Source organism: Sceloporus occidentalis, unplaced genomic scaffold, assembly GCF_023333645.1.
Source record: "Sceloporus occidentalis isolate IW3139 unplaced genomic scaffold, rSceOcc1.0.p SCAF_32, whole genome shotgun sequence".
Lineage (NCBI taxonomy): Eukaryota > Metazoa > Chordata > Lepidosauria > Squamata > Phrynosomatidae > Sceloporus > Sceloporus occidentalis.
The window spans coordinates 6,440,270-6,467,406 of NW_028317012.1; the positions used below are offsets into that span (position 1 = coordinate 6,440,270).

Sequence of the window (27,137 nt, forward strand, 5' to 3'; positions counted from 1 at the left end):
GCTACAATAAATCACACGTGACATTTAAAAAGTAATTTATTAAAATGACAAAATACATATTGCAATAACATGTGTACCCGGTAGGATTTCTTATAAAAGTGTACTGGGCTGTGTTAAATGAAGTAACAGTTTTAACAAAATACAATTGAGGCAGATACTTTCAGTGTCCTGCATATTGTTAAAGGTCTTGCAATAAATGGTTATTGGTGCATGAAGGGTTTTTGCATATTGCACTTGTCTAAAGCTTGGTGCAAATAATGGTTTCATTTGTTTTGCTTATCGATTTATCCACTTTCTGTTGCCAAAGTACTCTTTAGCTATGTTACATTTTCTCTTAGAGACAGGTCATCCAAACTCCTCAGGTCAGGCAGTATCTGCCATCAGAGCTCTATGTAGTGAGGGAATATGTTAATACTGATGCATACAGATCACGTTCCTATAGATGTCAAATGCATTCTTTATCACAAATATTAAAACACAAGTTCTGGTAATATCTGTGGCATTAAACAAATGTAGTATTTGGGTTTTTCAAAAGGCTGTGCGTGCCATGGCCCCAGGTGCAAACATTCGAGGCAGGCTTTCCATGTTCTCTTCTAAATGCCGGCATGCAATTTGACCATCTTCTCCTGGATTAAACAAAATAAAATACATTATTACTATTTTTATTTAAAATGCTTGGATCCCAGATATGTATTTCTGCCAATTTGAGGGTCTGACCAAGAGTCTCATGGTTTTCTCATCAAACTTAGTGTACCAGGGTACCAATGTGTGTGTACCACAATGAATGAACAGAATTTCATACAGACTGGAGCTTCATAGTCTTCCCTCATAATGGCATCCATTGTCTAACCAATATATGAAGAATAAAATAGCTCTATCTCATGACACGTTATTAAGTTTAGCAAAAATTTGGCTGTCATCTCATTGAATCCTTTCTCATTTTAGTTTTATTAAATGGGTTAATATTTGAACAAACACACGGTCTGCATAGCTCATTTATAACGTTTACAGGAATGCAACTATGTGTATATATTATCCTAAAGTAAACCTGTTTTGGGGAGACTATACAAATGCAAGATTAAGGCACTAGATCCCGATAACCTTGACACTCAATAAGGTTAATTGAAATCCCCTTTTAATATTTAGGGATGATATAGCTCATGAACATTTATTATTGGACTGCAAACACATTCTGAAAATTATAGTATCAGTTGTGGGTAAATAACTTGATGGAGTAACTTGGTATGCAATGCCAGAGAGTAATGAAATAAACAAAATCATTGTAAGATCATTGTAAGATCTTACAAATGTACAAACCTCCTCGACTTCCATGAAGAATGGTATACATTTAGTTCTGGCTGTAGACACAATCTAAACTACAAAGCATAAGTACAACACCCTAGCTTAATGACAAGACTGTTTCTTACTCGTAGGTTATTGTGGGACAATGGCTCTTTTTCTGTGTTGCTGTTTAGCTGTGATTTTCTTCTTTCTCATTTCGTGCTCCTACACATATTATATATTGTTTTTTTCAGGACAAACGGGGCTTTCTTTCGATACCATTATTTTTATCATATCATCTAATTTACTATAAAAAAATGATAAAATATGGTGATTTTTTTGTTAAAAAATGACCTTTTATCACTTTTTTAATAAAAAAAAACTTTTACTCATCTGCAAAAACTAATGAAAAAACCTGCTAAATAGATTCTATTTGTCCTGAGTTTAGAAATACCCAATGTTTTTATGGTTTTTCTTTGCTTTTTTCTGCACGTTAAGGGGGAATAAGTACCAGTAGCGTTTTGCTATTTCAAAACCATTTTTCCCCAAAGCTGGTCATTCTGCCCTATGTGCTATTTCGGGTACCTTTGAAGACGGCCAATGAAATATATCCCATCAAACCATATATTTTTAAAAACTAGACACCCCAAGGTATTTCCAATGCTGGTATTTTAACCATTTCCATGCACTAATTTTACCACCAGCCTTTGTCAAACTTTGTGGTAGTAAACATTTTTTTACTCCAGGTATACATTTACCGCTCCTGGTATATGTCACTGCCAAACAACACCCCAATATGTGTTCCGCAAGATCTCCTGAGCGCAGTGATACCCCACATGGATGCGTTTGTTAGTTTGTACGGGGACTAAAAGGCCCTTTTTGAGAGGCGTGCATTTTTCAAATTGGAATTTTGACTTGCCTAAAAGTCTGCCCAGATATCCTATTTCAGGTGTCTTTGAAGCCGGCCAATACAATTTACCCCATCAAACCATATATTTTTAAAAACTAGACACCCCAAAGTATTTGAAATGCTGGTATTTTAACCCTTTCCATGCACCAATATTATCACCAGCCTTTGTCAAACTTTATGGCAGTAATTTTTTATTTTTTTTATTTTCACACGCGTTGTACTTCAGGTATAAATTTACCGCTCCTGGTATATGTCCATGTCAAACAACACCCCAATATGTGTTCAGCAACATCTCCTGAGCGCAGAGATACCCCACATTGGTTTGTTGGGTTATTTGAGAGGCCAAATCGTGAGGTGTATACTTTTTTGCCATTTAGACATCTGGTCAGTCTGTGCCCACGTTCCATATTTGGGACATCTTTGAAGCCGGCCAATTCAATTGACCCCATCAAATCATACATTTTTCATAGGCACCCTATGGGCATCTATAATGCCAATATTTTAACTCTTTCCATGTGGGAATTTTTGTGAAGCTATAGCGTGAATTGTAGGACTTGTTCATAAAAAAACTAATTTTTGTTTATTTTTTTGATGACAGTGGGGATTTTTGTAATTTTTTTTTTTTACTTATCTCACTGATTAGTGAGCTGTGCTCCATTGACCTTGCATGGTTGAATGCAGTTCAACCTGCAGGAGGAGCTCGAGAGTTCTCAAGGGGGTCTGGATTAACCCTCTGCGAACTCATTAATTTGTCTATTGTAGACGCCATCTTGTGAATGGCGCAACGTCATTTGCATGATGGCACTTGTGGTTGCTCTTCGGAGCAATCACAAGGCTATAGCGGTAGGGTGGCTGTGTTGCTACATGCCTCGATATCGAAGCATGTCAGCAACACCGTTTATGCTTAGGAAGCGATTCCGAACGCTTTCTAAGCTGTTTTAGTTGGGCGGCCATTTTTCTTGTGGGGAGGGCTTTCCTCCCCGGATCCACGTTCAGCCTCACTTATGAGGATTCCGTGGATGTGGCAAAGCCGCCGATCGTGGCGAAACTGGTAAAAAATGAGAAAAGGGCCCTGCTCTTGTGAGCTTACAGACTAGTCAGGGGTTGAGGGGGTGAACACTAGGAGAGGACTGCTTGGATGTGGATGAGTCAATAGGGTCTGGATCTGTAGAGATTGTTGGTCGTTCAGATGGTTTGATTAGGATTATGGTTGAGAGTTATAGGAGGAAAGGTTGTACTGGGTTTTTAGAGAGCTTCTGAAAGTTGCGTATGACGGAGAAAGTCTGTACACACCATTCTGAATAACCACACCTGCTAAACCCGTCAATTAAAAGTTAATGAGAGAAAAACAACATCTTAGACCAAGAAGGGACAGTGCTTGCCTTATAGGAAGGTACCTATTTGGGTGGGGCATCACCGTTTTTTTTTTGCTCACTTGCACCATTACAGAGGAGACATCTCCATTAGCATATCAGACTGGTCCCACCCATCAGGGCAGTCCATACGTACATTTCAACCTCTCATAGGCCTCGTCAACGTGGCACTGCTGATATCCCTCCAGGTGCAGTGAGCCAGGGAGCCACGTCTGGGCATACCCTGAATAACCTAAGGCGAGAAAAACAACATGGGACCCGGTTTAAAATTTGGTGGTGGAGACACTGTAGCCATAATACATTTGTAAACTTCAATACCTTGTAGAATGAAGATAAGTATGGCAATGTTCTCATGAATGAAGACTTATATTAGGATGTGTTTAAAAATTTATCTAATACTAATATATTTTAACGAACTTTAAATCTAAAATGCTATTAGATGTAATAATTATATGGCAAATCAGGGAAGTATCCTGTGCTCTTTTTACGATAAATATCAGATATTTGTAGTTTGATTTCACTTATACCTATTAAAAACTCTGGAGATGTCTACTTAAGGGCAAATATGCCCTTTAATATGTTTCTTGGGATGTGGGCTGTGGTGGAGGACTGCCCCAGTATGCAATGATACATTTATTGTTGGCGTAACATGATATCTCTCAAACAGTCTGCAGTTTTCACTCCCAGGCCCATCATTTAGGACACCAAACTCAACTCCTCCTCTCTTCCCTTCTCTAACACCACTTGTTTTAAGTGGTAACCTCTGCCATATTGATTAGTATTGCTTCAGACTTGAAGATACGTTTTTCATACCGCAATACTCTTTTTTACATTATATATCATTGCCATTCTCAAACAAAATACTATTAACTTACACGTTGCTTTTATCGGGTTGGGAAACTTCTTTAGAAACGAAGGTATTGTAAAGCATTTATATCTGCTAAAATGCCTAAGCAGAACACTTAGTACAAGGTATTGCAGTAGACAAATGTTTTATGGCTACAAGTGTCTCCAACTTTGAACTGCATTTTAAAACAAGTAAATTTACCGGTTTAGCAGGTGTGCTTATTCAGAATAGTGTGTTTTGTACCTAATATACCCTAAACCGTCTGAATAGTATTAGTAGTTCATACTTCTACCTCACCATTGTTTTTTCAAGTCCTCTAAAGAAAAAAGTCTGCCACTGGTGAAGAACCAGGCATTAGTTAGTAGTAGTTCATCTATTTCTAAGGATCTGCTGTGTCTTTTTTTTATTTTTGGGACAGCTCCTTGGTGTTCTGAAACACTCCTTGATTTGCTCGCTTTTTAGCTGATGATTGCTGTTATATGTATATTTATTTTTTGGAAATATAGGCAGAGACCTATTTTATTTTTATTTATTAAAAGTGAATTCTAATGAACTACAAACATAACACAATTGGCTGTTTGATTAATCACGAAGGAATCTGTTCAATTTCAAATATAATTAATTTGGCTTGAGGCAGTCAAAGCATATTGTGATTAGATACATACATACATACATACACTCACAGGCCACTTAATTAGGTGCACCTTGCTAGTACCAGGTTGTATCCCCTTTGCCTTGAAAACTGCCCTCATTCTTCGTGACATACTTTCTACAAGGTGCTGGAAACATTCCTCAGAGATTTTGGTCCATATGGACATGATGGCACCAGGCAGTTGCTGCAGATTTGTCAGCTGCACATACATGATGCAAATCTCCCGTTCCACCACATCCCAAAGGGGCTCTATTAGATTGATATTTGGTGACTGTGGAAGTCATTGGAGTACAGTGAACTCATTGTCATGTTCAAGAAACCAGTTTGAGATGATGTGAGCTTTGTCACAGGGTGCATTATCCAGCTGCAAACAGCCATAAGAAGATGGGTACACTGTGGTCATACAGGGATGGTCAGCAACAATACTCAGGTAGGCTGTTGTGTTTAAACAATGCTCAACTGGTACTAAGGGGCCCAAAAGTGTGCCAAGAAAATGTACGACCACCACCAATAACAATAAACATAAAGGTGAAGAGCACATGCCCCAATACACAACCTTAATGTATATCTATATATACTTGCATATAGACCTCTCTTTTAGCCCTATAAATGGAGACACAGAGAGATCATAGTGTAACCCATAAATGCAGTTTAGATATTAATGGGGTATAGAATAAACTCCCATGAAATAGAGCCGTGAACAGGCTCTATATAAACAACTCAGGGTGCCCACGTGGGGTGTACACTAAAGGATTCCTTCCTTCTGAACCCACTCCAGGCTGTAAAGGATCCACACAGCTCTTTTCCTTCAGGATTCTTTTATTCATACAATTTTTTTTTTTTAAATAAGGAGAACTAGGTATAAAAACCTATATTTTCCCAAATATAAATTAAAAATATAAATTACAGTGTACTTAAAAACACAACGCGTTTCGACTTTGTCTTTTTTAAGTGTATTATCCTTAACCCTAGGTTCCATATTTATAATGTGCCCGACGCTGGTTTTGGCACCAATTCCACAAAATTCCGGTGTGTTGCTTCCCGTGCACATCCGCGTCACTTCCGATGCACGTCTTTGCTTGTTACACGCATCATTTCTGGGGCATCCGCTCGTTTCTGCTAGGCCCTGGTGCAACCTTCAAAGTGTCCCTTCCGATGGGCTGTATTTTGAACTTAGTCCAATATGGGCATCACTTATTATAAAGGCTCTTATAGAAGGCAGAATCCGGTAGCCATTTTGGAAAAGGGCAAAAACCGGAGCTGCTATGGGGACTAAGCTGGCGCCCGAAGAATATTTCGGTGGTACGGTACATCAACCGTTTGGGGGGCACGCGATGCAAGCGCCTCAGGGAGGTAAGGAAGGATATCTTGGAATTCTGTCTGGCATGCAACATCACTTTGCAAGCAAAGTATCTCATGGGGCTGGAGAACCTCCTGGCGGACTGTGGGTTCTAGACCTGCTGGAATTATCAATTCGGGACGTGTTTTCTGTGGGATTTTCTTTGGGCTTGGACGGATAACGAGTCTCTTTCCCTCTGACAGTTGTCGCCTAAACTTACTGTTCTTCTGTCTTTTCGCTGAGTGTCTGATGTTATGGCGTTCGACGCTAACGCTATTTCCTTTTCTCCAAGAACTAAGTCCTTGTCCTCATCTGTGTCATACCCCATCCCCTTGACGATCCCAAACTCTACGTTGCCAGGTGTGTCCGTACTTACCTTTCGCACACATCCGCTGTTCTGCTTCCCAACAGGAAATGGATCCTGTTACATTTGACATAGAACTAACACAGCATTGTACAATAAGAAAATCATAGCAACAGTCAAACACAGTGGTGGTAGTGTGATGGTCTGGTGCTATAGGGCATGGAGATTTGCCATGAATTTAGCGGTCTACCATCAAAGCTTTCAGGGTAATGTCCAGCCATCCGTTTGTGACCTGAAGCTCAAGTGCAGTTTAGTTATTCAACATGACAATGATCTGAAGCAAGTCCACATATGAAAGGCTCAAAACACAGAGAACAAAGGTTCTAGAGTAGCCTAGTTCAAGTCCAGACTTAAATCTGATTGAGATGCTGTAGCATGATGTTAAAAAAATCAGTTCATATTTGAAAACCTCCAATTAAAACAATTCTGTAATGAAGAGTGGAGCAAATTTCATCCATGATGATGTAAAAGACTCATTGACTGGCAAGCATTTGACTGCAGTTGTTGCAGCCAAGGATCGCACAAGTTGTTAGCTTTAAGAGGCAATTTTTCACATGGGTGAAATTTAAAAGTTGCATTTTGTCTTTGTGGTATATTAAAACTAGTTGTATGATCAGAAACATTTAAATGTTTGTCACAGTTAAGCAAAAATAGAAGAGATAAGACAGAAGACAAATACATTTTTGCAGCAATTGCCTTGTCTTGAGACCTGCCTCGTACCATCATTAATGCATCCTGAACAGTGTGCCAGATCCCTGTCGTGCTTTGACTTTCGTTTCTGCCTTATCTCTTTGTACTGACATCCCAAGTCTTCCTCTGGTATTTCAGACCTCAATCTGCCTTCACTAATAAATGCAGTTTTGACGTGATTGCGGCAACAAAATAGTTAACACTGCACTATGAGTGATCGTACAGCAAGGGAGGGTTGAGGCTTTGTTCTTGAAGCTGCCTATGGAGGCTAGGAAGCAATCACTGGTTAATCCTGCATGATTCCCACAGGAGTGTTCACAGGCTGAATAATGGCAGTGGCTGCCTGTTGCTGCATTGGCAGAACGCAGCAGTACCACCCCCCCCCCCCCTATCAATTTGGCATTATAAGGTAGAGAAGGACATAATATATAGAAATATATAAAAAAAAGCTCCACTTTAAATAATTCCAGCATTGAAGCCTTCTGTAATTTCTGTTGTGTTGTTATTACCATGATTTTTATTACTTTTTAATTTAACATTTCAAAGTTATTTAGAGTTATGCTTTCAAAAGCAAATTTACGGCAAATTTCCCTTCATTTCCCATGACCCTTTACAGAAGACTGCATTGGAAACCTATTTTTAGAGCAAGCAGGATGTTTTAACATGATTCTCTTATTCTACATGCATTGTGTTAGAAGACGAGCATGGGCACTAGAAGTTGCATACAAGTGTGTATTTGCTCTTTTAAATTTTAAGTTATTTATGGCAGGACACCAGTTTAACACTTGTGGAAAGAAAATGTGAGTTCTCATGTACTATAATATCGTATTTATTACTCCATATCCTATATGGAGTAATAAAAAAATCCCTCCATCGGACCAATATATTTACACTGTATGTACCACATACAAACACCCCTTTTATGATATCTTTAAATATGGAAAGATGTTACTGTGCAAATTTAAAGACACAGCTCCCCAAATATTATCCCAATTTTTCAGCATTCTACATGGGATAAAAAAATCCCCATTGGACCAATGTTTTTACACTACATATACCTCACACACATCCACTTCCATAATATATTTCAATATGGAAAGATTTTACTGGGCTGATATTTTGGGCACTATATCTTAAAATTTCCATGCGATTTCTAGGTATCAAATCAGCATTAGTCTAAATCAGGGGGGGGGGGGGTGTCAACGAAGCTGCCAAGAACGGCCTGAAAAGAGGGGGAGACCAGGAACTCCCTCCAAGGTAACAACAAAAACAGGGGATGGTGGCCTTGGCCGCAGTAATGAAGTGGATGGTGAGTGACCTTTTATAGGAGCCCAGGCTAGAGGGACTGTGATGTAAAAGCATCGCCTCGGGAGAGGCCTGGAAGGTAGGATCGTCTATAGCTCGTATCACCGCAGTCACAGCCACCCATAGGGGCTGTACAAGGGGGCAGGACCACCACAGATGCATATAGGAGCCTTCAGCGGGTCCGCACCTCCAACACAGGGGGGAGACTTGCGGAAGGAAGCAGTGGAGGTCAGCGGGTACCCTATACCACCTGGTGAGAAGCTTGTATGCAGATTCTTGTAGTTTACCGGATGTAACCCCCTTAAGGGCGAGTAATATCATCCTGTCCCATTCCACAGACTCAAACGAATGGTTCAGGTCCGTTTCCCACAGGCTGAGGAAGTATGGCTTTCTAGAAGCGCGATATGTCAAAAGGAGTTTGTAAAGTGTGGAGAGAAGATGTGAGTGTCTAGAAGGGTCCGTACAGAGTAGTTCAAGCGTCAACGTTCTAGACAGGTCGGAGGTGGAGGATAGGGAGGATAGAAAATGCTTAATTTGGTGGTATAGGAATGTCGTCCCAAAGGGTATCAGGGTAGTAGGTACAAAGTCCGAGATGGGGCGAACCGATTCCCCAGTGAAAAGGTAGGAAGCCCGGAGTACCCGCTCCTGTGCCGGCAGGAGAAACTGTATGTCGGCCTGATTCAGGCCCGGGGGGAAGTCAGGGTTAGACGAGACAGGAGAGAAAGGGCCAGGGCGAGTCGCGAGAGGGTACTTGGCGAGGGTCCTCTGGAGGATGCGTAGTGTCGGAGTAACGGTCGGATGGTTAGGGATATCGGGCCGGCTATGGTGCCATGGCAGCCACGGGATAGCAGCGATATCGAGGGGGAAAAGAGAGTTTTGTTTGTGGGTGCTGGACGACCACTCCACCACTCTCCGGGGATGGGAGGTGACCTAATACCCTTCGACGTCCAGGAGGCCCAGGCCAGCTTGGTGCCAATCAAATATGAGAGGGCCAATCTAGGGGGGCAGTTGGACCAAATGTAACCCGTAAAGGTCCTGATCCATTTCTTAAGGAAAGATTGGGTCAGGTAGACTGGGAGGGTCTGGAGTAGGTATAAAAGGCGCGGGAGGATATTCATTTTGAGTACACTCACCCTCCCAAACCAGGATATGTGGCTGATGGACCATTTCTTAAGGTCTTTGGCGACTGAGGACAACAGGGGAGCGAAATTTACCTCCGCCATTGTAGATAAGTCCGCCGGGATATGAACCCCTAGGTAAGTTAAATATGAATCCGTCCACCGGAAGGGGTAGACAGTTTGTATCTGCGTTTTGACGGAGGGGGAAACATGTATACCCAGTATTTCAGATTTTTGCAAATTGATTTTGTATTGGGACAGGTCGTGGAACTGGCGTAACTCGGTGGTAATGTGTGAGAGAGAAGAGAGTGGGTTTGTGACTAGACATAGCATATCGTCGGCGTATATGGATAGTTTATATTCCACGCCTGCCACCGAGAGACCTGTGATGGAAGGGTTTGCCCGGATGGCATTGGCCAAGGGTTCTAGTGATAGGAGGAAGAGGAGGGGGGAAAGAGGGCAACCTTGTCTGGGTAATTTTGTCGGAGAGCTTACCATTGACTCGGACGTAAGCAGAGGGAGAGGAGTATAGGGCCCGAATATGTTGAATGAACCTGGGACCAACGGCAAGCTTTTCTAGGACTTGGAAGAGGAAGCCCCATGAGACCCTGTCGAAGGCCTTCTCAGCGTCCATGGATACCAGGAGGAAGGGGGTGTTGCGTGAGTGAGCCAGCGCCATTAGGTCCAGGACCTTGAGGGTATTGTCCCTGGTCTCCCGTCCCAGTACAAAGCCGGCCTGGTCACTGTGTATAAGCCTGGGGAGGAGAGGGTTAAGCCGAAAGGAAAGAATTTTGGCCAGGATTTTAAGATCAACGTTGATAAGTGATATTGGGCGATAATTGCCACATATCTCGGGGTCTTTGCCCAGCTTCGGGAGGACCGTGATGTGAGCGGTGTTGGTTTGGGGGTCCAGGGGGGTCCCGGTGGCTAGGGTGTTAAATAGGGACACCATGTGGGGGCCTAGGATACGTAAAAATTTGTTGTAGTAGAGTGGGGTGAAGCCATCCGAGCCAGGGCTTTTGCCCTTTGGAAGGAACTTAATCGCCCTCTCCACCTCCTCCAAGTCAATAGGTGAGTTGAGGCCAGCCCTGTCTTCTACAGAGAGTCTAAGCTTAAGGTGCTTATCTAAATAGGCTGCCATGTGAGTAAGTGCATTTTCATCGGGGTCTTTACCCCCATTGAGGTTGTAAAGTTTGGAGTAGTAGGTAGAGAAGCAGCGGGCAATGTCTCTCGTGTGGTGATGTAGGGTGCCCGAAGCGTCCCTAACCTTGGGAATGAAAGTGGCTGATCTCTTGGCCCTGAGGGCCCTGGCGAGGAGTTTCCCGGGCTTGTCCCCCAGTTCATAAAAGCGTTTCCTGGTAAGGAGAAAATTTCGCTTGACCCTGGAGTCCAGGAGGGAGGAAAGGCGGGTGCGTAGGGCTTGGAGCTGTTCAAAAATTTCGTGGGACAGAGTTAATTTGTGTCTGAGTTCCAGGTCCGCTATCTGGCGCGTTAGGGAGATGAGGGACAGATGGTCTAAACGTTTAAGTTTGGCACCAAGCTCAATTAGGTGGCCTCTCATTACCGCCTTGTGGGCCTCCCAGACCGTCGGGGTGCCGCAGGAGGAGTTGTTGTCGAAGTAATTCTTGAGGTGCTCCTCAAGCTCCGGGAGAAAAGTGGGGTCGTTAACCAAGTTGGCGTTGAGGCGCCAGCACCACACTTTGGGGGGATGTGAGGGGAGCCGCAGAGTCCCGTGAACAGGGGCATGGTCGCTGATCTCCTGAGTGCCGATAGTAGCGGAGTGGAGGTAGGAGAGGTGATGGTGGGCTAAAAATAAAGCGTCAATACGTGTATAGCGGTTATGAGGGGGGATTAGAAGGTGTAGTCTAGAGTTGTGGGATGACAGGCCCTCCAGATGTCTACTAATTGGTTGAGGAGGAGCATTCGTTTTACTTTCTTAATTTTCGCATAGGGAAGATGGTATGTGCCCATCGAACAGTCAAGTCTGGGATCTAGAACCATGTTAAGATCCCCTCCGAAAACCGTCACTCCCTCTTGATAGTCTGCGAATTTGGAAAGGAAACGAACCAGAAATGGGATTTGGTCCTTGTTGGGAGCATAAACAGTGGCGAGCGTAATCTTATGCATGCCCAGGTACCCTTTAACAATTAGACCCCTGCCGTCTGTGTTCCTCCAAACATCGAGGAGTTGGAAGGGGAGGCTTTTGTGTAGGAGAATGGCAACCCCCTTGGTCTTAGTGGTAGGGGAACTGGAGAAATATGGCGAGTGGAAGTGGTTGTTTGTCAGTTTTAATTCCTTCGTGGCCACAAAGTGGGTCTCCTGAAGGAAGGCTATGTGGGTTTTGAAAGAGTGGAGGAGGTAGAGTAGTTTAGACCTTTGCTGGGGTTTATTCAGGCCTCTGATGTTCAGAGATGTACATTTAAAGTGAGTGGCAGCCATGAGGTATGCAAATCCAAAAAACAGCAATAGGTGATAACGGCGCACCATGCCATCCAGTAAGATACAATACAGCAAGAAATATACATAATGTCACGTGCAATAAAACAAAAACAAAGTCGAACTGGGCAACGATAAGCCCGATGTAGCAACATCGAATTGTGAGCCGAGTGACCATGCTAGTGGTCAGTGACCTAGTGTCCAGACCCAAAGGGCAAGGTAGGTAGGCTCTGGTGGGGGTTATGGAGTAGCGTGGATGATGGTGTGTGGAATCTAAAGTAAAGGTCATACTGTGGTGGATGTATGGTGGTGGGGCAGGATGCAGAAGCACCCTCTCCATTTCTGAGTAACAGTGTAGGTGCAAGTGGTAGCGTGTGTGGGGGGGAAGAGAACAGGTGGGAGGCTGGGAGGCAGTTGGGGGAGAGGAGACATGTCCCACAACGCTGCAGGAGTACGGCGGCAAGAACGGAAAACCGTCCCCCATAGGTGATCAGTGGGGGGTACGAGAGGGAGCGAGACCAGGCCAGGTAGCATTGCAGAGGCGTTCGGCGTCGGGGTGTATACTGGCCTGGAATCGGTGGGGGGGGGTAGTTTATGAGGGTAGGTAGCATTGCTCTGAAGGAGCCCAGAAACTAAAACAGGTGACAGTGGGTGAATGCATGTAAAGGAGTCAGGCTCCCGTAGTGGGCTAGAGCATGGCATCGCAGCAGTGTGAGCAGAGAGAGGCACGAGACGCCTGGAATGTAATGTGCGTGCCGGTGTTTATGCGGGAGAGCGAGGGGAGTAGTGAGAGTCCCCGTGTGTGCTGTATGAGCTGAAGGTGTTGGTGTTAGAGGGTACAGGGACGGGGAGATGTATAAGGTAACACAAACATAGCATAAACCGTGTACCGTGCATCATCTGCAGAGGGGCCCAGGACGAGGTCAGTACAGCAGAGCGCCCATAAGAGCGTCCTTGGCCGGGGGGGGGGGTGTCCCCATCCGAGGAACCGGCCGGGGCCAGTGGGAGTCCATCAGGCCGGCGTCGCGGTGCAGGAGCCGGTGGAACGGTGTGTCGAGGAGGGCATCGGGTCCCCGCGACCAGCAGAGTTCGAGGGTGCGGACGAACCTCTTAGCAGCAGCTGGAAAAAACTTCCCTAGGAAAGTCCCACAGAGGAAGACGAGATGTCGTTAGATGTGGATGGGAGGGCTTGGAAGGATAGAGCCTCCAACGCAGGACTTCCAAGTGCAGGTGTCAGCCGACGGACCAGAGTCGGAAGGCCGGTGTGAACCAAAAAAAAGGGTGGAAAGAAAAAGAAAAAACGGGGCAGAGAGCGAGTGTTCATTGAGAATTGTACGTTCAGGGTGCCGGAAGCTTCTGACGTTTGGTTCTACGAAGCTTGGGCATCCAGTCCTGAGAAGGGTCCCGTAGACGCATGGGAGCAGAAAGGGCCGACTCCCAATCCGGGATGGGGATAGGAGGTAGTCCCAAGCTCTCTAGGAAAGACGGGGCATCCGAGGCTTGGCGGAGGATAAACGTATCAGCGTCTTTCCGAGCGATCAACGCAAACGGAAATCCCCATTGGTAGGGAATCGATGCTGCTCGTAAGGCCGTAGTGATTGGTTTCAGGATGCGTCTCGCCTGTAGGGTCGAGGGGGAGAGGTCTGGGAAGATGGAGATGGTATGTCCGTTCCAGGTGAGGTCCCCCCTGTCACGGTCAGGACTACTTGCCAAGCCGTGACTGTGTGGAGGGCGTGGGCATGAAGGGGTTAATAGCACCAGGCCTCTGGATTTACTAACTTGACCCCTTAACAAGGCATAAGCTATACCAAATTAACCCCCAAATCCTGCCTGTATCCCCCCAGGTAGTCTGCCACCACTCACGATTTTGATACCGGATTCGTGAGAAATCCGAATTAGAACCTCTATCTCTATATATATATATCAACCCACATATATATATATATATATATATATATATATATATATATCCAGTAAAACGTAATAACAACAATATGGTAACGTGTTATCCTCTCTTAGGGTTCGTGGATATCAATACTAGAGCCCAAAGACAGACTTAGATTATGAATATTTTAATAACAAAAAGACAAAGATTACACAGTGCCAGAATTACAAAAAACAAGACATACAAAAGAAAAATAAAACGGCAAACAGTTCTTAAAAACAAAGGGACTTAAACACAGGACCCTCACTCACGAGTTTCTCCAATAAGCAGGCCTGTGGGAACTCCTTAAGTCCAGATGGTTTCTTGTGATGTTGTTCCGATCAGAGTATATCATGGAGTTCTCCTTTGAGGTCGCTGCATTGTCCCTAAATCAGACTCTGTTTCAAGAAAACACCCCTCTGACCACATGTCCAATTATATGACACCTTTTCCAAGAATTGGTTCCCATCTTTGATGTGCCAATAAGTTATGGTGGGGTAAAGGTGATGGAAACCCCTCCACTTAAGATAGGAATGGAATTCCTATAACTCAGGGTCCTTATCTGTGAGGCCATGAATCACCACAGGGGTCCTTTGGGAAGATGACACCTCTAGCCAGAACAGATACAGAGGGCATGCACAAAGAAACACATTTAAATCAACCTCAGATTAACTCATTGAATGCTTAAACAAAGAAGCTAACCACCTCTGCTGGGTTACCCTTCCATGCATCCACTACGTTATATGAGTTAATCATGACACCCCCTCACCCGGCAGGCTCTGAGTATGCTTTCCTTTAGGGAGTAGCAGTGAAGTCGGCAAACGACGTCCTTTGGAGGGCTTCCAGCATCGCCACGCGGCTTGAGAGCCCTGTGACCTCTATCAAATTCAATTGGCGTGTCCGCAGGGCGCTGTAGGATGTCATTGAAGATGGCCTGTAGGGTCGAGGCGAGGTCGGTGTGTGTGACTTCCTCTGGGACACCCCGTACCATGAGATTGTTATGTCTGCCTCGGTTGTCCAGGTCTTCCAGTTTGCGAGCCAGGATTCGCAGCGTGTGTGAGTGTTCTGATACTTGAGGAGAGAGTGTCCACGGTTTCAGCGACTTTTGCCGCGTCCGTCTCGACCGTCGCCACGCGGTCACCAAGTTGTTGGACATCCACCTTGAGCTCAGATAGAGCATCACGGATACCTTGAGTAGCTTTTTCTATAAGTGGCACCATTTTGTCTTTTGTAGGTAGTAGCCGGAGAGTGTCTTGAAGGGAGGAGTATTCCCTGGAGTCAGCACCAGAGTCCTCTGGGCCGTCGCTGCACGAGCCGGCGGGAGAAGGCGCCATCTTGTGAAAGGAATCTCTGGAATCCTGGTCGTGATTTCCTTGGAAATAGGAGCGGACCGAGGTGAGTGAAGACTTCTCCTTGCTCCCCGAAGGCCTCGGGGTGCCGGGGGCTCTGTTGGTCTTGCCCATAGTGACAGAGAACACGCTTTTTCGTAAAAAAAACACGGAGAGGGTCTGTGGAGCAAAGTGCCTAAGCAGCCATCTTCGTCTGCAGCTAGCCACGCCCCCCCATGTGGGATTTTTTTTTACCCTATGTAGAATGTTGAAAAATGCCAGTTTCTAACTATTGGACTGATATTGTAAGATATAAAATATAGGTACTATGTTTTTTTTTTACCCTATGTAGCATGTTGAAAAATACCAGTTTCTAACTACTGGGCTGATATTTGGGAATTTTGCAGTGTAAATATATTGGTCCAATGGAGGAATTAGTTTTAACCCCATAAAGGCTATAGAAAAATGTGAGTTTCTAAACAATGGACTAATATTTGGAGCGCTATATCTTTTCCATATTCTAAGACATTAGCGGGGGGGTATACGTGACACTACTGTCACATACTAGGCTGATATTTGGGGTGCTGTATCTCTTCATTTCCACAGTAAAATTATACCATATTGTAAAATATAACAAAACGTGTCCAATGGCTTGACCACTTTTTTGAAACTGTCTGATTTTGAAACATTATAATTAGACTTACCTAACAGCATAAGACTGTGCATGGCAGCATCTTTTACATCCTTGTCTGTCTGGCACAGAAAGACTAGTTGGTCTATGCTCTCTTTGGCCTGTAGGGTAGAACAGAACATTATATTAAATTTCCATTCAGTTGAACTCATCTTAAGCACACCTTTTCTTGAAAAATCATTAATGATACACAAACTCGTGAATCCTTCCACACACATTCAGGGAAGTCTATTCACCTAACTGCGGGTGCTTGTGAGTTAGTAAAATAGTCTGAAGCAGCAAACACCTACATTTGCACACTAGTCAGCAGTAGTAGTTTTGATGCAAGTTTAAAGCAACAGTTTACTATCACTTGCAGCCTTACCAAAGAATAATGTATATTAAAGTACCCTTTTACTTTACTTTGATATACATTCTTAATAAAGGGAATAGGCAGCAGCTGCCATCCTCCTCTGTGGAATGGCATTTCTCAACTAATTGGCTGCATGAAGCTAGTTTTCACACATTCACACACAGGATTAAACGGACCATAGCCCACAGTGTCCATCAAGCCAAGGTTGGAGCTAACTGGAGGAGCAAATCCAAACAAGGAACACTTAAAGGGACCATGCAGCCACCATATGCATTAACCCCTTAAGGACCAGGCTGTTTTTTTTTATTTTTGTACCCTTTGTGACAAAGGCTATTTTATCATCTTTTGCGGTGCTTGTGTTTAGCTGTAATTTTCTCCTCGCCAATTTAGTGAACCCACACAAGTTATATATTTTTTTCAGGACAATAAGGGCTTTCTTCAGATATAATTTCTTATAATTTTTTTTTTTTAAAAAACCCACTTTTTCTCACTTTTATTTGAAAAATCTTTTACTCATTCAAAAAAACCCAGCTAAATAGATTCTACTATTTGTTCTGAGTTTAGAAATCAACCTTAGTGTCAGAAGACATATGTGTATATATGTGTATAGACATATGTGTAATTTGAATTATTAGCTTTTTTCATATTATCATATTATGATTTAAATATTATATTTTGAATTTACTTGTTTATGAATTTATAATGATAATGTATTTACACATTTTAACACCATAAAAGAGGGACTTAATGTGGATTCTGGTTTCCTTACACACTACCAGAACTTCATATGAACTTCATCTAGTCATCCAATGTCTAATTGCTGTTATCTTTGATGTTTTACTGTGGTTATTGGTTCCCTAAGTTTATTTGTTCTGTCCCTGGGTTATCTCTCTACCTCTCTGCATTTCTCACCTCCAGACCTATTATTTACGACACCCCACTCAACCCCCCCCCCCTCTTATACCATCACTTGTTTTAAGTTGTAACCTCTATCATGTTGATTAGTATTGCTTCAGACCTGATGAAGGGAGGATAACTCTCGAAAGCTTGTCTTTTTAATATTATGTTAGTCCAATAAAAAAGGTATCACCGCATACTCTGCAATACTCTATTTTTTGACATTGTGTATATATATATATATATATATATATATACCGTATTGGCTCGAATATAGGCCGCACTTTTTTACCCCACTTTAAGTCTTTAAAGTGGGGGTGCGGCCTATATTTGGGGTCTAGCGCCCGACGCACCGGGCGCTAGACCCCGAATATAGGCCGCACCCTCCATAAAGCCCACCCTTCATGTACCATCTTTGCATTTAATCATTCACACAAATCATTAACACATTCATTAATGCAGTCACACAAATCATTCACACAATTCATCCACACATGAATTCATTAATTGTCATACGCATTCACACAATTCATCCACACATTTATTCATTCATTCATTCTCATACGCATTCACACTACCCCCTCTCATCATCTTATCTGCCCCTTCTCACTATGTTCCCCCTTTTCACTATGTAACCCCCTTCCCCACTTCTCAATATGTACCGCCTCTATCTATCCCCTCTCCCCCTTTCTCACTACCTAACCCCCCTCTGCCCCTTCTCACTGCAGCCCCTTCCCTCACCCTACTTACCTTGTTGCCAGAGCAAGCAGCAACTGCGACCGCGCCTGTGGCAGGGCAGGATTGACTTAGGGGCTGATGGAGCTGCAGCTCCAGGCTCCTACCTTAAAATAGGCCCAGTCAGGACCGGACTGACTGGGCCTATATGGCCGCATTAACGCAGAGCCCCTTAAGCCCGCCGCAACTGCAACCGGGTCCGCCACTCTAAGGCAGAGCCGGCCTTAGGTGTTCTGGCGCCCTGTGCGGACTACTCCTCTGGTGCCCCCCCATCCCAAAAAAAGAAAGGAATAAAAACTTGTAACAAAACTCCCCTTTCTCACTATCTATCCCCCTGTATCACTATCTACCACCTCTGCCTCTTCTCACTGTTATCATTATATACTGAGGCAGACATTGACGGTGGTACAGCATAATACTTATCACTATATACTGAGGCAGAAATTGACGGTGGTACAGCATAACACCTACCACTATATACTGAGGCAGACAATGACGGTGGTACAGCATAACACCTATCACTATATACTGAGGCACACATTGACAGTGGTACAGCGTAATCCCTATCACTATACATTGAGCCAGACATTAACAATAGTGCAGCATAACCCCAATCACTATATACTACGCCAAACATTGATGTGGTGTAGGCCTACCACTTCATTGTCTGGTTTAGTAGTAGGGATGCACCGAAACGAATTCTGGACTGAAACCGAAAATGCAGCATTTACCTGTCCGAAACCGAATATGACCTCCCCACACCATAAAAAAAACACTTTTATTTAAAGTAAGTAACACACCAAAATAGGACAAAACAATTAAAAAACAATATTATATGTATATATATATATATATATATATATGATTGTTAACAGCAATCACATTCCTATCATGCCCAGGCATACCCAGATTCCAGGATGTACTCGCAGACTTGGCATGATAGGAGTATGATTGCCCTATCTACCCCTTCTCACTCCCTTCTGCCCCATCTACCCCTTCTCCCTATCTACCCCCTTTCCCCCATCTCACGCCCTTCTCCCTATCTACCCCCTCCTAACTATCTACCCTCTCCCTCTTTGAAGTTCACTTACCTTTCAGGAGTCCTGCAGTTAGGGTGCAAGGCCTCTGCCTCCCAGCTCTACCACTGTATGGAACAGTATAGAGTGATGGGAGTTATGATGTACTTTTAGAGCATAATTAGATCATGAAAAAGACATTGGAAATGGTACAGCATAACACCCATCACTCTCACACACTTACCAATCCACACGTATATACCAATCCACACGTATATACCAATCCACACGTATATACCAATCCACACGTATATACCAATCCACACATATATACCAATCCACACATATATACTAATCCACACATATATACACTAATCCACACATATATACCAATCCACACATATATACCAATCCACACATATATACTAATCCACTCTCACTGAATATTTTCCTACCTTTCCTCTTTTGTCCTTACAGCTCCTTTTCCTCCTCTTCTTCAGTTCTTCTGTCTTCTCTGTCTTCTTCCGGTTCAGAGGGCACGGACAGCGGTGGGCGCGGCTTCAGTGTTGTGCGCCGGGATCTGATAACAAACCCCGGCGCACAGCAGCTGTTGCCGCGCGGATCACAAGGGAGCGGTATCGGAGGTCTTTAGCAGACCTCCGGCTCCCTTGAGTGATTTTAAGCCGGGTTGAACCCGGCTTAAAATCACTCAAGGGAACCGGAGGTCTGTTAAAGACCTCCGATACCGCTCCCTTGCGAGCCTGCTCCTCCAGCGGCGGACATTACTGTCCGTCTCTGGAGGGGTGCCGGGTGCCGCAAGTTGGCACCCCCTGATGAGCGGCACCCGGTGCGGACCGCCCCCCGCCCCCTAGAGTGTGACGCCCTGTGCGGTCGCACACCCCAAAGGCCGGTCCTGCTCTAAGGGGCCGGGAAGCCCCCACCAGGGCCGGCCTTAGGGGTTTGCCCGGTGTGCCCGATGGCCAGTCCGGGCCTGGCCTCCGCTGCCGGCACGTCGTGCAGATGTCCCGGCAGCGGAGGTTGTTTACCCGCATCGCCGCAGCCGGTGACCGTCCGCACGATGCGTTTTACCTCTGCCCCCAAGACTTACCAGAGCATACTCCCGGGTGTCTTGCGGGGCCGGCGGGGGACATCTACGCAATACGTTTTATACGCGTATTGCGTAGATGTCCCCCGCCAGCCCCGCAAGACACCCGGGAGTCTGCTCTGGTAAGTCGGGGGGGCAGAGTGGCAGCATATCTCGGGGTGGGGGGGAGGACAGTGGCAGCATATCTCGGGGGGGGGGACAGTGGCAGCATATCTCGGGGTGGGAGCAGGAGGACAGTGGCAGCATATCTCGGGGGGCAGGAGGAGGACAGTGGCAGCATATCTCGGGGGGGAGGAGGACAGTGGCAGCATATCTCGGGGGGGGCAGTCGCAGCATATCTCGGGGGGGAGACAGAGTGGCAGCATGTTTTTTTGGTGCTTTCTTAAAGAAAAAAACTTTTTCTTTAAAAAAGCACCAAACTTTTAGGGTGCGGCCTATATACGGGGGCAGCCTATATCCGAGCCAATACGGTATATATATACACGCACATCTTTATTGATATAAATTATTACAATATATTTATTTTCATTTCTATATTATATATATATATATACTTAGATTTGACATTTATTCTATTTATATATTTATTCATACCTTTCCTGGTACTTACTATAAGTTTCATGATTCTGTATTCACGTATATATGCTTTGGCTATATCTGTGTATTTGTCTGGATATACTTGCGTTATTTCCGTCCGGAGTGTGCTGCAGATATCTGCTCACGTTTTTTTTGTTCTTCAGTTACAAATAATGGTCACTGAGGCTGAACTTAAATGAATTTACGGCAGAACTCATATGTACAAGGTGTTGGTGAGTCTGTGTGGCTGAAGAGGGTGAGCTGTCTGCATGACAGTGTAATGATCACATGTTCCAATACTACTGGCCATAAAGCGTGTGTGTGTATATATATATATATATATATATATATATATATATATATATATACACACACATACACACACATACACACACACACACACATATATGCGCATGCATATAGTCATGTAAAAAAGAAAGTACACTCTCTTAGAATTTTATACTATATACCGTATTAACAATCATCTGTTCCTCAGCAGGTCTAAAACTTAGGAAAATACAACACATCCCATATTACACAGTGTCATGATATATTCAACCAAAATAAAGCAAAAATGGAGAAGCCATGTGTGAAAAACTAAGTATACCTTATGATTCAATAGCTTGTAGAACCAGGAATTTGTAGGAATTTTGGCCTACACTTCTTTACAAAGTTGATTAAGTTAATGCACTCTTCTCCTAAGGTCCAGTTGCAGGACCTTTGATTGGGCCATTGCAACACCTTGATTCTTTTCTTTTTCAGCCACTCTGTTGGATATTTGCTGGTGTTCCTTGCACAACCCAGTTTTGGCCAAGCTTTAGTTATCATACAGATGGCCTCACATTTGACTCTAAAATATTTTGGTTTACAGAGGAGTTAATGGTCGACTCAATGACTGTAAGGTTCCCAGGTCCTGTGGCTACAAAACAAACCCAAATCTAGACAGTTGGTATGAGGTGTATGTGCTGATATGATATGTTTGATTTTCGTCAACCGTGGCTGTCATGGAAGCCTCCGTGCCATGGACTCCTGGAGGATCCTGACGTCAAGCCTCCTTCCATCAGACTATGGGCCCTGGTCTTGAAAGGGGTTCTGTTTTTGGGGAGGAGGGTACAGAGGGTCCATTGGGACTACTTTTTACCCCAGAGTGCCACGTTTCCCCAAGTACCAAAGATTCTAAAGACCGTGGAGCTTGGACGCAGATTTGGGGCACTTGCATTTTGGGAGGGGGTTTATGTGTGGTGTTACTCTCCATCAGGTGAGGATATCCAGGAAAAAGACCTCCTTGGTCTGGGATCAGGTAGGAGTCTCGGTCAGGTTCGAATTCAGAGCATGGCCCGTAGGCAAGCTGACGATGTATCTAGTTCAGGGCTGGGCTTTCCCTTAGGCGCCATCTATAGGTGTTCGGAGCACGAGCAGGATATAAACTTGGGGTGACAAGCTCAGTACAGGCAGGAAACTGGAAGGGCATCGGCAGGAAACTGGAAGCGCATCAGCAAGATGGTAGGAGCACGGCTGAAACCCATCTGAAACCCATCTGGCAGGGCACGCTGTAGGAGCACAGCTAGAAGCCCTCTGGAAGGGCACATGGCAGGAGCACGGCTGGAAGCCCTCTGGCAGGGTACACGGCAGGAGCATGGCTGGAAGCAGACTAGCAGGGGGCAGCAGTGGATGCTGAGCAATGCACGTTACAAAGAATGATCAGAAGAATAGTCGCAGTCCAAGCCAAAGGTCAAAAAACAGGATATCACAATCAGCGGGGTACCAAGGGACAAAAACTAGAAGAAGGTCAGAGTCGAAAGCCAACAGTCAAACACAGAAGACGGATTAGATGCAGCAAATCAATAACTCAGTGTACAAGGCCAGGAACACAATGCTCTAGCACGGTGGTTAGGATAATGCCTGGTTTATAGTGGGCCTTAATTGCTCGAAAGTGGGGCACGTGTGTCAAGAGCACGCAGGAATAACATGGCCAAGGAGAGGCAAGAGGAAACATCAACCCACAATTCACCTGGTGGAGTAGTGGATAGCTGATTCATCTGGAATCCATCGGGTTTCTGGTTCAAATCCCCGTGAATCCTGATACTTCCATTTGCACTAGCATTTGGACTAAGATCTAATATCCAGCAGGTTTCAGCCAGGGAAACCGCCTGTGTTTACCATAGCGAGCCACAACTAGGCTGAGTGCAAATACTGGGCTGTGTGAAAAGGAGGCATTATGAGAAGTATGTGTGGTCTACTATACGTTAATTACCTCTCCTTGTACTGTTTAAATACTGGTGTGTTTTTAATAAAATTGAGTCCTGTTTTCACCTCAACGCTGGTGGCCTGATGCTTGGGGTGGGCTTCTGTAATAACTCTTTTTCAGGACAGTACATGAGCCGAGTATGCTAAGCTACTCCTAGCAACAGCGACAACGCAGCTCCAGTGCAGTGGCATCCTCCTTCTCTCTACAACGCTGGTTCTGCCTGGCGCTGAAGGGGTTAACCGCTGGTGCCCCAGCAGGAGGAAGCATAGTTTGACAGCACACTCCTGAAGGAAATAACGTAAGTATATCCAGACAAATACACAGATATAGCCATCCAGAGTGCAGGGTGTCCCATCACAGTGGCACTGTGCATTATGGCCAAACTCCACGTTGGTCTTGTCTGTCCAAAGGATATTGTTTCAGAATGTTGTGGTTTGTTCAGATGTACCATTTGAAACCTAACCTGTACTGCCACATTCTTTTTAGAGAGAAGAGGCTTTCTCCTGCCACCCTCCCACACACCACTCTGGCTCCTCCCCCTCCCATACACCACTCTGCCTCTCTACCCGGCTCCCTGGTGTCTTGTGAACCTCCGTTGCTGACAGGAGGCAAAGTGGAGTATGGGAGGGGGGGGAGCCAGAGTGGAGTATGGGAGGGGGGAGGAGGCAAAGTGGTATATGGGAGGGGGAGGAGGCAAAGTGATGTATGGGAGGGGGAGGAGGCAGAGTGGTGTATGGGAGGGGGGAGGAGCCAGAGTGGTGTATGGGAGGGGGAGGAGCCAGAGTGGAGTATGGGAGGGGGGAGGAGGCAAAGTGGTATATGGGAGGGGGAGGAGCCAGAGTGGTGTATGGGTGAGTTATAGTGGTGTATGGGGGGTATTATGAATTTCAGGGCATATAGGCGGTATAAGGCATATCGATATTAGGCATATCAGGGGGGCATAAAACATATCTGGGGGTAAAAGATATATCAGGGGACTCAGTGGCATATAGGGGGTATAAGGCATATCGATATTAGGCATATCAGGGGGGCATAAAACATATCTGGGGGCTCAGTTGCATATCACTGGCATATAAGAGGTATAAGGCATATATGGGGGCAGAGTGGCAAGCTGGGGGTCAGATGTGCATAACCGGGGGCAGTTTGGTAAATAAAAAAAAAAAAGGCTTTTTTCTCATAGTTTTTATTAAATATGAAAAATAGTTAACATATGAATTAATATTTACTAATAACTTTGTATTAAAACTTAGTTTGAGAAACACCGTGTTTGGGTTCTTGTAGCTTTTATTATTATGTCAGTAAAATAAGAAGGTGAATAGAGAGAGGACATTGCAATAAAGAGATGAAAGTGTAAATTGTACGTTTTTTTATTACATTATTTTAAATTGAAAAAAATTGCATTTTTTTTATCCGATTAATCGAAAAAATAATCGGCCAACTAATCGATTATTAAAATAATCGTTAGTTGCAGCCCTAATCGACACTAAAGGATTACTGGATCGAAGCCTGCTACTCAGCCCCTTATAAAACTAAATCTCGGGGAGTGGCAATCCTAATTAGTAAATCCTTACCTTATGACATCCATAATACAATTATTGATCCTAATGGCAGATACATACTCTTGGATCTCACCATACATCGCCAGAGGTTTAATATTATTAATTTATATCCTCCTAACTACCCGAATCATTCATTTTATGTACGCCTTTATGAAATGCTTATCATTTAAAAATGCTTTCTTTCTCCTCCAACTTCCTCATAGGCGGTGACTTCAACACAGTTCTAGATGACAATTTGGACAGGACGGGACAGACTATACACTCGATGACCCCCTTGGAAGGTATTCACCTATTCACCAACTCATTACACCTAGTGGACCCATGGCGTGTCACACATCCTACACATAAAGAATACACTCATGCTTCTAGAGTACACCACTCTTTCTCTAGGATCGACATTTTTCTTACATCATCTTCGCTTTTACCGTTTATATCTGACGCTCACATAGACACAATAGTAGTCTCGGATCACGCACCCATTCGTCTTACGGTCCAACTACCCAACACACAAAGGTCACATAGACATTGGACGATTTTACCACCATGTTACAAACATCTTGGGCAAATTATCAAGATGACAATTTGGAACACATTGATAATCACATGCTCTTCTGGGAAGCCTCTAAAGCAGTAATAAGGGGTAACATCATATCTTATGAGGCAAATCAACGTAAACGCTGGTACCAGAGGTATGATTCCTTACTTGCAGAAGTGCAACGCACTTTTCTTGACTACTCCGTCTATAAAGATGACTCTCACAAAATCAAATACACGGAATGTAAACAACTCTTAGACGCTTTGTTATTAGAAAAAGCCCAAACTCAAATAGACTACACAAAAAACAAATTTTTCCGATGGGGCAACAGAGCTGGTAAATTACTGGCCAATATGGCGAAATCCCGCAAACCAAAACATATTATTCATAAAATCGTTACGGACGCGGGAAATAGCGTTTTTCAACCTAAAGATATTAATCATGCATTCTCCACTTTTTTTACACACCTATATACTCCAGCACAAGATAACACAGAGTCAGGCATACAATTATTACACAAGGCAAAACTGACAAAACTTACCAATGAACAAAGGGACAACTTAAATGCTATCATAACAGAAGAAGAGGTTAAACACACTATTCACTCCCTGTCCAACGGTCGTGCTCCTGGCCCAGGCGGCTTCTCCGCTGAATACTATAAGATACTTTCACAACACCTAGTGCCAGCCCTCACTGTCTTATACAATGATATTTTTCAAAATAATTGCCCTATACAGTCTTTGACACTTTCCACCACTATACTGATACCTAAACCACACAAAGACCCTACAAAAGTTCAATCATATCGACCCATCTCGCTTCTCAACCAAGACTTGAAAGTTCTCACTAAATGAATTGCCTCCAGACTGCAATCCTTCCTACCAAAATTATTAATCCATCACCAATTGGGTTTCATAAAAGGTCATAATTCAGTCAGAGGTATCCGTACAGTCCTAGGAGCCGTAATAACATCCAACTCTGACCCAAATCACCATCCTCGAGCCTTATTAAGTCGAGACGCAGAAAAGGCTTTCGATACTGTAGCTTGGCCTTACCTCTACAGGATCTTAAAAAAACGTTTCTTTGGACAAAATTTTTTAAACTTTATACACAATTTATATACGTGTCCAGAAAAAGTTATCATCACAAACCGGATGGCGTCTGAGTCTATCCGCTTGGGCCAGGGGGTTAGACAGGGATTTCCTCTTTCTCCTCTCCTCTTTGATTTGGCTTTGGACCCCCTACTCCGTATTCTTATAAAAAATTATAACGAATATCTACCAAAATCCATAAAAAAAAAATCCAAATTTCAGTTGAGGGAGGGCCAACTCGTATGTATACCCATCCCCCGCACACAAAATAGGATTGTGAATACCACCTCCTGCGTGATAGATAAAATGAAAAAATCAGTTGATCTAACCGGATCTAACGAATATCTACCAAAATCCATATTTTTTTTTCCAAATTTCAGTTGAGGGGGGGCCAGCCCATATGTATACCCACCCACAGCACACAAAATAGGATTGTGAATACCGCCTCCTGCGTGATAGATCTAACGAAAAAAAACGTTGATCTAACCGGATCTAACGAATATCTACCAAAATCCAATTTTTTTTTTCCAAATTTCAGTTGAGGGGGGGGCCAGCCCATATGTATACCCACCCACAGCACACAAAATAGGATTGTGAATACCGCCTCCTGCGTGATAGATCTAACGAAAAAAACAGTTGATCTAACCGGATCTAACGAATATCTACCAAAATCCATAAAAAAAATCCAAATTTCAGTTGAGGGGGGGCCAGCCCATATGTATACCCACCCACGGCACACAAAATAGGATTGTGAATACCGCCTTC

At 44.1% G+C, this 27,137-nt stretch overlaps 1 protein-coding gene across 1 annotated transcript in view; it reads right to left on the reverse strand.

Annotated features, from left to right (window-relative positions):
* Positions 1 to 528: 528 nt before the first annotated feature.
* LOC149298595 (rho family-interacting cell polarization regulator 1-like) overlaps positions 529 to 27,137 on the reverse strand; it is a 211,462-nt gene continuing 184,853 nt past the window's right edge. Inside the window, exons 22-23 of the mRNA XM_089487331.1 lie at positions 16,272 to 16,359; positions 529 to 626 (exon numbers count right to left, since the gene is read on the reverse strand). Coding sequence (XP_089343457.1) covers positions 529 to 626; positions 16,272 to 16,359 — 186 coding nt within the window. The remainder of the gene's footprint in view (positions 627 to 16,271; positions 16,360 to 27,137) is intronic.